Source organism: Penicillium cataractarum (genome assembly GCF_028827025.1).
Source record: "Penicillium cataractarum strain IBT 29864 chromosome Unknown utg000002l, whole genome shotgun sequence".
Taxonomy (NCBI): Eukaryota; Fungi; Ascomycota; class Eurotiomycetes; order Eurotiales; family Aspergillaceae; genus Penicillium; species Penicillium cataractarum.
This window is the reverse complement of record NW_026622738.1, coordinates 2,459,725-2,472,079: the sequence shown is the minus strand read 5'-3', so window position 1 is coordinate 2,472,079 and position 12,355 is coordinate 2,459,725. Positions and strand designations below refer to the sequence as shown.

The 12,355-nt window shown below is 51.4% G+C and overlaps 3 protein-coding genes across 3 annotated transcripts; 1 reads left to right on the top strand and 2 right to left on the bottom strand.

Moving 5' to 3' along the window:
• Positions 1-854: 854 nt before the first annotated feature.
• N7496_002954 (uncharacterized protein) lies at positions 855-1,774 on the top strand (the record flags this gene model as incomplete). The annotated part of the gene is made up of 2 exons (XM_056695885.1): positions 855-1,262; positions 1,352-1,774. 2 exons carry the CDS (start codon positions 855-857, stop codon positions 1,772-1,774), a joined length of 831 nt encoding a protein of 276 aa, XP_056558097.1.
• Positions 1,775-2,062: 288 nt separating this feature from the next.
• On the bottom strand, positions 2,063-3,279 carry N7496_002953 (exosome non-catalytic core subunit RRP42; the record flags this gene model as incomplete). Its single annotated transcript, XM_056695884.1, has 2 exons — positions 2,063-2,683; positions 2,758-3,279. 2 exons carry the CDS (start codon positions 3,277-3,279, stop codon positions 2,063-2,065), a joined length of 1,143 nt encoding a protein of 380 aa, XP_056558096.1.
• A 1,825-nt stretch (positions 3,280-5,104) lies between these two features.
• On the bottom strand, positions 5,105-7,475 carry N7496_002952 (serine/threonine-protein kinase; the record flags this gene model as incomplete). Its single annotated transcript, XM_056695883.1, has 2 exons — positions 5,105-7,234; positions 7,311-7,475. 2 exons carry the CDS (start codon positions 7,473-7,475, stop codon positions 5,105-5,107), a joined length of 2,295 nt encoding a protein of 764 aa, XP_056558095.1.
• Positions 7,476-12,355: the final 4,880 nt, after the last annotated feature.

Sequence of the window (12,355 nt, the reverse complement as noted above, 5' to 3'; positions counted from 1 at the left end):
TTAACACTGCTATGCTAACATCCGAGTCCCTTATAGACCAGCGATACACAGTTTCCTACAAGAGCCGCATGTGCTCTCTCCCAATGATCTCATCTTTGGTCATTTCCCCTTCGGATACAACGGCTCCAACGGGTGGCTTTTAGCTGTCCAAGAACGAGAAATAATCTAAACCAGAGCATCTCGGGACACTTCTCCGGGATTTGTTCATCTAGCCAGCCCCTGGATAATAACAAGCGTGGGCATATCTCCCATTCTAACCCCCTTGAAGACCTGGAGTACACTTGGCCTTTCCCCCCGAAACTGGTCCACCGAGGCTGTGAAATACACCCGTTATCATTCGTTCGTCCAGGGGTTCCGCAAGTCCACCAGGGCCGGTCTTGATCCGATTGTGGAACCCGAGGCAGGAAAAGCATAGAATTTTATGCTGCTATCTGCGGAGGAAACTCGGCACTCTCTGGAGATCTGGTCTCCCGGGACTCCGGAAAGTAAATCCTGGCGCCAGCTATCCTGGGGTGAGGCTATTGCTGGCCTATAGTTAGAGTATGATAAAATGCACCTAGTAGAATAGACTAGAAGCTCTTTAGACTTTCGAATAAATGAGTATTTCCATCCACAATGCACCTTGTAGCTCCGGTTAGATCAAAAAAAAAAAACCTTTTTTAGCGGAAAATGTCAGATTGTGACGACATTCTGCTTAACTACTGCAGGCTGATTTTCTCGGCACCATTCCATATCACGTGATATAGAAAATTCCCGTCCGCCGCAGAGACCAAACAGTAACAACTCCAACGGGGATAACATACCCAACCACCAAAACCCCACAAGAATTATCTGTGGTAACCCCCTCAATTACCATGCCTCCAGCATCAATCCCTCCCTTCCTCCTCCCCCGAGGCCTCCCAACCGCCCGAACCCTCCGCACCCTCCAACAAACAACCGAACACACCAGCAACGGCCTGTCCACCTCCACCCGCCGCTGCTTCTCCGAGACTCGCAGCGTCGCCGCGCGACCCAAGAAGATCACCGATAAATCGCGCGTGCTCTCCCAGCCGGACAAATTCCGTCCTCCCTCGCACCCACAGCGTCTGGTGAATCCCAGCCGTGTCTCGCCGACGGGCCAACCGGTCAATTATGGGCGGTCATTGACAGCGGAGGAGCGCGCGGCGCAGGATAAGAAGCAGTATCCGAACATGTTCCCGCCGGAGGGGACGGTGATGTTCAAGTTTCTGACGTCGAGGTGGATTCATATTTGGATTGCGATGGTGAGATTATCCACCACCACCTCCCTATCTACATGGATTTTATCGATTGGGAATTGAAGCCGGTCTAACTTGTGCTGTGTTTTATTTAGGGCACCCTAACCACCCTCGCAACTTTCACCTTCACCACAAACTTCAAGGCAACTTCCCCCTTCGCCCACCTCCTCCCTTCCTGGTCAGACCTCTTCAAGCACCCGATCGACACCCTCTCCCAAGCAATGCACGTCTACCGCATGCACGTGCAACACGAGTCCATGCGCGTCCGTGAACAGCGCCACCGCCGTGTCGAAGACGCTGAGAAGCGCCGCCAGTACCGTATCGCGCATGGTCTGGAGGAGGCTCCTGAGAAGGAGGGTGCCACTCCTGCTCAGGCGGGTGATGATGGCCAGTCGCCCGCTGCGGTGGATCTTGTCGCTGTTACACCCGCTGGAGATGCGGCGGGTGTTGGGGGTGAGGAGTTTGTTGATTGGGAGGGGAAGAAGAAGCCTGTGAAGAAGTGGCTTGGGATTTGGTGAGGTGTTGTATTTGTAGTGTGGAATTGGGAATTGGGGGAGTGGATGGTCTGGATAGACCTTTGGAAGCGGACTCGGACCTTAACCGAGTCGGAAGTGTATTGTATTGATATCTGCTGATATCGAGTCACTAGTTCCCTGTATATTAGATTAGATACTTGCATGTGGAGAGTCTTCAAGCTCCATTCTAACAATTACGATCATGAATCACCTCTCTAGCACCGAGACCATATCTCGAAGTCTAAAATGGTATTAGAAACAAGATCTTCTTTTTTGCATCTAGACATATACTCATGACACCTCCACACCCTCCAAACCTTCCAACACTTCTTCACCAACACCGCCCTTCTTGAGCGCCGTCTTGACCATCTCCGCAATGACACTGCGCTTGACACCTCCCCGACGAGGGCGCCAGACACCAGGCACCTCCTCCTCGCCCGTAGCTGGGTTCAGAACGGCCACATCTTCAGTAGGCGCCACAGCGCCCAGCATGCTCACGTTCTCCGAGTTAGGTACTCCCGGCTGGGTCAATCGGGAAGGAGGATCGACGGTGCGAATAGAAAGTAGCTTCAAGTTACCCGCCTCGCTATCGCGCGTGATAGAGATAGCCAATACGGCGTCCGCGACTGCAATTTCCTCCCGGTTGGGATCGAAAATGATATTCTCGCCGACGGAGATAACGAGCAGCGTCACAGGCGGGCGAACGAATGATGACCGGGCAGAGCTCTTTGCGCCGGAAGAAAGAGAAGGTCGTGGGTAGAGGTACTCGGCAACAGCCCAGTCATCGTCGAAGAAGGGATCCTCCTCGCCTTGAGACTTAAGCTTGGGAAGTTTCGTAGACAGAAGAGCGAGATGTGTGGTTAGCGAGAGAAGAGGGAGGGGATATGCGAGAGGTTGCGAGAGAAGGAGGACCTGTTATACCGGCAATTAGCATCCACCAAACTCGAACGCAGATCCAAAATTTGCAAAGCACCACGCAGACATACATCAATGTACAACCTCCAATGCCACCGTTTATTAATGACCAGCCGCCCCTTAAGCCCACCGGTCATATCACTCGTCTCATCCGTCCCAACGGCACCAACCAAACTCTCGCGCATCATCTCAGACAAGAAAACCGGCAGCGCATCGTCATCCCGGAACCCGGGGATCTCAATAGACATCTGCACCCACGATCCATGACCCCCGACAGCAGCAGATCCCTCCTGTTCTCCACCAACACCACCATCATTCCGCGCAAGCGTCTCATTCGATAGAATCGTCTTCTCGACCTCGGCCTTGACACCGACGATAGCCTGAGTTCCGTCTGCGAAACCAATGCGCGCACTGCCGTTCGTGCCGGGGAGAATGTTCGTTTCAGCGGTCAGGGGCCGGAATTGCGTTGGTGAGCGGCCGTCTGGGCGGATGGGCGTTTTGGGGAGGGAGAGAGAGGTGTAGAGGTAGGAGAGTTCGGCGGGGGAGAGGTGGGGGACTTGGGAGGCCGAGGAGGCCTGTCTTTGGTTGGACATGGCTGGGTATATGTGGTATTGTCCTGTTGAGGAGTGACGAGAGGTGTGAGGGGAGAATGAGCAGCTTCGCTAGTTGAGCTGCGGGATTCTTTTTTTGATGGAGGTGAAAGTTTGCGCAGATGAAGGTTTGTTCTGCGGCTTCGGAGAAACAAGGTACTGGGTTTAAACCAGTAAAAAGGTTTGAATTGCGCAGCGGACACCAACCACGGCACAACAGTTGGAATTGTTAGGATATCAGTCTTGAGAAAAAGTCATGAAGAGCAAAGCTGCTCGATTGGGAAATCTTGAGGGCCGCCGGATCATCATTGATCCGAGCTATTGGGTCACATAGAAGAGTAGAGACATCGCGAGGTCTACAAAGAGGTTCTAACATGATGAATTCCCTGTTATTCTCGGTCGGAGGGGAATTTGTAATTTGAATCTATTTTGGAGTTCGCTTTGATAATTCTAGCCTTCTTTTTGGGGTCGCACCTTCCTACAATGATATCAACACCTGCCTTAGTGAGGACTACCTTCCTCTATTGATGGTATTTTTCAAGGTCTCTATCGTCAACGATAGTCACATTACAGGCACAGACCAAGCGATCTTGACCAGATTTACAATCTCACCTTCTGTTCTTACCCGAAATTCGAAGTTGAGTGGAATGCCTGCCATTCATTCCTCTAAAACTAACACAGCCTGAAACCACATTTACAACCAAGTCGAGGCCAAATCTGCTGGCATTCGATTCTCAAGCAATAACCAAGTATTGTCATTGCGTTCCCAATCAACGATGGAGTCACTTCGAGGTGCCTAAGGGTTCCGTACGGATCTACATTGAAGGTAGTTGAAAGAGAAATCAAGAGCATATGTATAGAGGATGAATATTATGCATGATAGGTGTATATATAATAGCCCAATCGCCGTAGGAGATATATTACAAACAGATAGTGCCACCAGACCGGAAAATCCCAGCCAGTCGGGTGCGTCAGTCGAGGCAGAGCCCAAAAAAAGGTATAAAATGGTACAAGAATGTAAAAGAATGAACAAGAGATTCCAAACCCGATCGACGACGAGGAATGAAACGGAGAGATATATAGTGAGAGTGAGAGTGAGAGTGAGAGGGCGGCAGAGGGAGAGACAAGAGATAGACAAAAGTAGGAGGAGCAGGAGCAGGAGCCAGAGTCAATGTACAGTGTATGAAGCAAGTATGGACAAAAGAAAAAAAAAAGAAAGGACCATGTTCATCGGAGAATGAGGCCGATAGGCAAATTGTGCAATGCAGGGTGGTGTAGATTGTGAGGTGTAGGGAGTGGTATAGAATGCGACTTGCGCGTGGTGGTATCAAGATGAGTGAGAAGGAAAGAAATGGATAATGTGCAACGCCAGATGAGGATCGCAAACGAAAGGACTCCAGATAACCCGAGAAAAAAAGTGTGATGTGAGAGAGAAAGGGGAAATCAACACATAGTGCAAGGCCGGATCCATCTATATCAAAAAAAGGGCCTGTGGGGGTATGGAAAGAAGAAAAAAATGATAAGAAATGAGGGGAATCAAAAACCATGCCCGCCAAAGTAAAGATCAAATCAAATCCGGAAATAGCACAACCGTGAGAAGAGATGGAAAGGAAAGACCCCGAAACGAAAAAAAAGAAGCCCATACGCCTAAACTCGGTTTGTGTCCGCTTTTTTGGCGTATTCTCTCGCCTGATTTTTGGTGTTTCTCATTTCAACCTCGAGTAAGGAAGATGGAGATAGTGATGCAGATGGATGGTGGATGGTGATGGAGTAGGTATGAGGTAGTTGTTTCGAAATGATTGAGGGTATGTGTCGAGATGGTTCTCACTTAGATGTAGTTGGATGCAGAAGGGAAGTGCAAGGTGGTCGCCTTGTTGTTCCACTCGGCCTCTTCGTAAGGAGGAGTGGGCCATTGGCGGTTAGAGGTTTCGTTACCAGCCTTGGCCATGCTCTGCTTGATGGGGGTCTCAAAGTAGCCATCGGCCTTGGCGGTTGGCGAAGGAGTAGGATACGGGCTGGGAAGGGCGTGCGAGCCGTCAGTGTGTCGGTGGCTCCCATCGGAAGGATGGGAGGTTAGGGATTGTGCCTGAGCGAGACGTTTGGCGGCCTTGCTGGCAGAATGCAGGACCTCATCGAGCAGCTCATCCTCTTCCTCCGGTGTCTCATACCGGTGGACCGGGTGGCTCGTCATCTGCATTGCTCGCCGGGTGCGGCTTGAGATGGGACCGGGGTTGCTAGTGGGCATTGACTGCCGCTTCATGACATTGTCGGAGCTGTTCATCAGGTGAACGGGCACGTTTCCAAGAGTCGAGGTGTCCAATGCGTACTTGACACTCTGGAGAGCCTTATCCAGCTCACTCAGGTCGGAGTGTGGCTTGGGCTCGCCCGGGTTGGTTCCATCGAGAGCCATTGATGAGCGGTTAGACCAGGGAATGCAGCCAGCATTGGCCTCGACATCCTCCACAGCAGGGTTGGCCTGGTTACGTCCGGAAAGTCGGCGAGCACGCTTCCGCAGGTGGGAGAAGAAACTCTCCTTGGTGGTAGGGGTAGTCTGGCCAGAGCCATTGAGCATACGCTCGGCCTCCTGTCGGTGCACATCCGAGTAGTGATTTCCATTCGAGTTGACGGACAGTTGACGACCAATTTTCTTGTTCTTGCTCTGGTCGGCATCGGAAGGCTTCGAGGCCTCGCCGTGCGCGACGGTTGCGTTCGCTTGGGCGGTCACGGAGTTGGAGAGAGGAGACACGGGGCGGATGGAAGGAAGAATGGGCATGGGGGCACCGTTGGCCCAGGTCGCCCGCTTGGTGTTTGCTGGGCGGGGCTTGGCCGGTTGGATTTCGGGGACGGTATTGTAAGTCACAGGAGCAGGTCTGGCAGGGCTGTCGCCATCAATAGTAGGGACGGGGCTCTCAGACCGACCAATCAATGAGCGGCGGAACCACGAGGGCTTGGAGGAAAGGGTAGGAGAGTCGCTGGGGGTGAGAGTGGGAGACTTGAAGCTCCTGTCGGAGGGCTTGCGGCCCAGCAGACGGGAAGAAGTAGAGGACTTGGGCCGCAAAGGGTCAACCGCATCGGCAAAGTACTCATGGTTCAGTGCTTGGGTCGAGGTCGGGCGGTTCTTAGGATCCCACATAAGACACCAAGTCACAAACTCGGCGAGCGCAGCTGGCCATTGTGGCTGCTGGAGAACGGTATCCATAGAGTGCGGTGCCATCTTGGGGAACGTGAAGCCGAGCTTGTGGGCCAGTCGAGAACCTTCGCGCCACTCACCACCGCCAATCTTCGCACCAGACTTACTGTACCAGTTACCAGGGCTACCCATGATCTCACAAACGCGCCACACTTGGTCGACCTCATTGCCGCCGGGGAAGAGCGGCTTGAGAGTAGCGATTTCAACGGCCATGGCGCCAACGGCCCACATATCGACCGGGGCAGAATAGACGCCCGCACGCAGGAGCACTTCAGGAGCCCGATACCAGCGGGTCGAGACGTAGGTGGTGTAGGGTTGTTTGGAGTGCGTCTCACGGGCGAGACCAAAGTCGGCGATCTTCACGGTATAGGTGGGAGGGGTGGATGGAGGGGTGACGAGGTTGGAGTAGCGGCTGAAGGTAGAGTCATTGGGGGCGGAGGTCGATACCAGAATGTTCTCGGGCTTAATGTCGCGGTGGAAGAAGTGGTGGGCGTGGATGTGGTCCAATCCGGAGAGGATCTGGTACAGAATGCTCTTGACGTGCTTGCCTTCGAAGTACTTGTGATCACGGGCCTTCATCAATTGGTACAGGTTACCATCCATATACTCCATACAGATGTGTAGCTTGCGGGTGAGAGGGTCGAGGAAGATATCGAGCGCGGGGACGAGGTGAGGGTGAATGGGGAGAGTGCGCAGGAAGATGACTTCTCGGAGCTCCAGACATGGGCCTAGTGAGTCGAAAGTCTTCTTCATCGTTTTAATAGCGACCTATTAAATTATAATTAGTATTGAGCCCTTTGGTCACCCGCCAGAATTATTTGTGTTTTGGTATCGGGATCCATACCATCGTCCCTCGTCGCGCAATGTGAGCACCGGCAGTCCGTACACGAGCCAAGGCGACACTACCGAAGCTACCATCGCCGACCTCTTTCATAACCTGAAATCGCTCTTCCAGGCTGGCCAAGGATGCGTTCGTCCCCCGAGAGGGAGGGTCGTATGTGACGGTCATAGTGGACGGGATCTCTTCGGATCTGCCAGCAGATGAAGAGGGAAGGTCTTCATTATTGTTCGAGTCAGCTTTCTGCAAGTCCCAAACAAATAGAAACACATGATAAGCGACATGTCAGGACGGGGGGCCTCATACATTAGAGGTGGGTTGATTTTTAGGGCGGAGATCCCACGACAGTACGGGGGAGCAGTCAATTGGGGCCAACGCGCATCGAGGAATGCAGTTATAGCGAGTAAGGAGGCAGGGTTGCTCCCATTAGTTGGAACCGGAGACGGTGTGTATTTGGGACGAGTAGCCGGGATAGGTATGTAAGGAGTGACGGAGTAGTTGGTGAGTTGGTTGGTGGTGGGAAGGAGGAGAGGAGGGGGAGAGATAATAGAGAGGATCAAAATCAGAGGAGAAGGAGGAGGGGGGATTCAGTCATTGAAAGACCGGGCACGATGTAATAAAAAGGAATTCTCGCCAGAATAGGAGAAGGCCCGTAGACCCGTTCGACCCGTTTAGGGAGAGAGAGAGAGTTAGGCGTGGAGCGATCGGAGGGCCGAGGGAAGGGCCAGTTCGAGCCAGTCGAGCCCCTGACGCGGTGACAGCTCTCGAGCTTGCGGACGGGGCCGTGGGGACGGTAAATTAAACCACGTTAAGACGCAGATCAGTCCACTTTACGGGCTTTGGATTGGCCCTTGGTTTGCTGGTTGGGACAGAAGTAGGGATAAGATGGTCCGAATAGAATCAAAGGGGGTGATGCAGAGTGTATAGAAGTCAAAAGAGAGAAGTAGCGAAATGCTGATAGAAAAGGGCCAACAACCAGCACGAGGGGGAGAGGGGGGAAAGAGGAGCAGTTTGGTGGAGGCATCGCGTTAAACATCCATTAATTCTGGATTCGTAAAATATATCCTAGAATAAAACTAAAAAATAAAAAAATAAAACTAAAAACTGAAAAGAAAATGATTAATCCCGCGAAAAACCAAAAAAGTACGATGGAGGAGGTAATTCCGCGGTATAATAATCTACGTGAAGAAATACGGGCCTCATCATGACCCGCCCATATTATTTGATCCTGCGTAGTTATTGTGACGAAAAACACTCCTCGAACCAACTTACCCTAAAACCAACAACACCAAAACACCAAAAAAATAAAAGCCCAAACTCAGTCCCAAGAACGGGCAGCTCCCGCGTCATCCAATGGCACCTTCCGAGTGGATTACGCGGGTTCCTGATACTGCTAGTATACACGCTTCATACCAGAGCGACCAGGAATGAGAGGGTTAATTACAATGATTGCCGCCAATCATCGATGGTGGTGCTTGTCACGTATGGTAAGGTCGAGCCCACTCAACACCACGCTAGGCACCTCTCTGGAGTAGACTGCTTCAAACGGTCGCTCTGGTTCATGAGTTAGTGGCGATTAGTTAATGGATTAGTGAAGGCGCTAAAGGGAAAATGGACACACTTCTTTTCTTTTGGAGCATAATAAACAAAGTTATTTAACTAGAAGTAGGAAAAGCAAAGTCGAGTAACTCCGTAGAAGATAGGAAATACCGCATGTTGTTAATCTCCATCCACTACCGAGTAGCGGAGGACACATTATTGACCCTCCAAGAAATCGTGATCAGTTGATCAAATGACCCAAATGGCCATGGTAGAACTCCAAGAACGGTATTGTATCATCTGCCTCGGTCGCAGAAACAGACCTGCACGCTCGAGCGCCTAATTCTTAGGGAGGTTGGGCATTCACCGTGTGGCCTGTCGCAGTCGCCCACGCAGTCCTGGGGCCAAGTAGCGGTCGCTTCGTTGGTTATTGGCCCCCGAGAAAGAGGGCTTGCCCCGTTGTATGGAAACCGTGTAATTTATACATCCTCATAGAGAGATGGTGGTATTCAAATTACAGTACAGCCAGGGCTTCGGTTGTTGTCGCGGCCAGTTGGTTTTCGGGTATACTTTCACAACCCGCGTGGTAGAACTCTAGAGTAGTGGAACTCTATAGCACCACCCCATTCCTACAGGTACCCGTGCCCTCGACACCGACTATCATCATGAAAAGTACGGAGTACAGAGGTTTCCCACGACCGAACAGACAGAGATCAAAAGTCATGACGTTGGATAAACACATCACAATCAAACCCTCAGCCCTCTCACACATACTCCCCGTATTCCCCCCTCCAGCCCTGTCCGACACATCATTTTTGGCCCAGGGTCTCGACCGCAAGCCGCAGACTCAACTGACCAGGTGATGATGACTGCTCTGATATGTACTCCGTGCCTACTCCGTACATATCCGCAAGGAGCATCCCATTTGCCATAAATGTGCCTTATGTCATGTCCTACTTTACATGGATTCGGGTTTCGGAGACTGGTTCTCGAATCGGTCGTAATATTAAAGAATCCGTTCAATCATCATCTTTATCGGCGTCATGATCAATATTATACATGATGCAGTACATTCCTCGCATCGGAAATCCTGCATCATCTCCCCTGTTTCACCCATCACGGCGATTGTTGACACTCGTTGACCGGGCATCCGGCGCGTCTTGCCACCGGATCTTCCCTTGGTTGGATCCCGAGATTTTCTGGGGGGGGGGAAGAGCGGGAATAGCACTTCAGTTATTCGCGTTGTGTTTTTTTTCTTTTTCCATTTTTTGGGGGGAGACGGATCTCCGACTGGTCCGAATATCCACCAATGATTGTTTATAATCGGTTTGAAGCAGATACATTCAAAGCTCGGTACTACTCCATAGTTCCATGGTTACAAGACGACTTTGTTTTTTTTGGTCTTTGTGACGGGACAAAGGCCCGGAATGGAGGAGGAAAAATGAGGGATATTAGGTTCGGATAGACGGAGGCGTTCGCATAGACCTGGGGGAGAGTAAGCTTAAGCCGGCCAGTACCATGGGTCCGGGCAATGCATCCCACCTGCATTTATTTGCTAGCGATTGTTATTGGCAGCCTTGTTTATTTAATGGTCTGCTGCATTCGTTGATATGCATAGATACATTGGAAGTGTATCACGACACTCGTTACTGGATTCCAAATCAATTTCTTCCCCCCTTTGCCTTGCTGGCGCGGGGGAAGAGACAGAAAGCCTCCAGCCCCCGACAGGCTGGTTAATACAAATTGGACACACCGATGCGACGCCCAGCCGACCTGGAAACAGATGGCGCGACAGAATCTAATTGACTGAGATTGGCAGTCTTCCGAGACGCGACTCAGACGGACCTTCCCCTCCACCTTTGATTTGATTTGATGTGGCTCGGTTTAGTCGGTTTTCTTTCTTTGTTGTGGCCGTTTTTAATCACTACGCGAACCTGGCCCCCCTCTCGCTTGTATGCCTCTGTCGGGACTAGTAGTACGGTAGTTGATAAAATTTCTCAATTTCTCAAGAAAACCCATGTTTTTTCCCGTGTCTCCGAAGGATCATGAGGAGATTAACAAAAAAAGCGATCTAGGTCCAATCATAATCCCGGTCACCAAACGGCCAGTTCGACGGATGGGCGGCTGGGGACAAAGAAACCACACAAAAAAGGTCATTTCTAATATCCCGATATCGCCAGAGATCATCACACATCCGCCTATAGATTTACAGGGCACATACCCTTTCCGCGAATCCATGACTCTGGCGCTGCTCCACTTGCCAGGAACCCGGAAACGCAGACGTGGGTGGACGATCACCACAGCCCAATCTACCTGTCAGGTAACTCAGGTAGTCGACGGTATGAAGTATGAATCGATACGTAACGAGCCCTACAGGTCCAGTAATTCGTCCATCATTCATCTGATGCACAACGTACCGAGCGTACATATGCTCCAGGACTGGACAATGAGTGGTGGATAGTAATCTCAAATGTTAGAAAGCAATCTCCTGTATATTCGTACATGTCTACAGATACTAATCAATCATCTCCTGGGTGGAAGTCATCAAAGATTATACATCACAATTAGTACGGGGTGCATACCTATCAACTCCGTAGGCCCCCATCTATCACCCCATTATTCTCTGAAGGTCATTATTACGTGCAGCCCAGATATACTGAACGAATGCACCTGTCAGACCAGACGAACCCTGGGGCAACCGTTTGGCCCGCAAGGATCCTTCCTGACCGCAAATCACATCTCGGTCAAGATCCTGGGCTGCTTCGTCCACTCCATGGGTTGACCCCTTTCATGTCACTCCTCGACTGTATCGCATCCATCAAGCTCACCGGTATCCCTCACAAGTTGCGACATATCGACTATGGACATTGAGAATGAGATACATGAAACAATGGAACGCGGATCTGCTTCCCGGGCGCTCGCTTCCCCCGATCTCTGCAGAAAGTACATCGTACATCGTACATCCTGACCACGGTTCATAGTCCACCAGCCCACAGTCCCTGCGGTAGGCTCACAAGGGCCGTACCGACGCCATACGGAGTTGTCCCAACGATGAATTACCAGTGGTCCGGTGGGCCAGGACCCAGTGTGAATTGACTCGAAAAAGCAAGAGTCCCAAAGCGAAAACAGAAAACAAAAAAAAACAATCCTGAGACCATGTCTCCACCATTGTTGGATAGCGTAATGCGCTTAAGCAAGAAAAGAGAAGCTTGGGCATCCGCACAGTAGCCACTGCAGACCATTCCAATCACGATCATCATGGGGAAGCACCGCCAATCCTCCAGTCTCCATCCTCGCCACGCCATCAAAACCACCTTCCAAGACTTGTGGCTCTCACCGCGTCTCCCAAAATACCGTCAATCCCCTCTTCACCGCGTATCCTAACAGACGCCTCCGCAGTCATGAGTGGGCGGCTGTGGAGTCGGGACTTCGCGGGTCCGACTAAAAGATGCTCGTCACTGGCGAATCTCCCCGGTCCACTGTATCCACGGCACTGACCAATTCGCCAATTA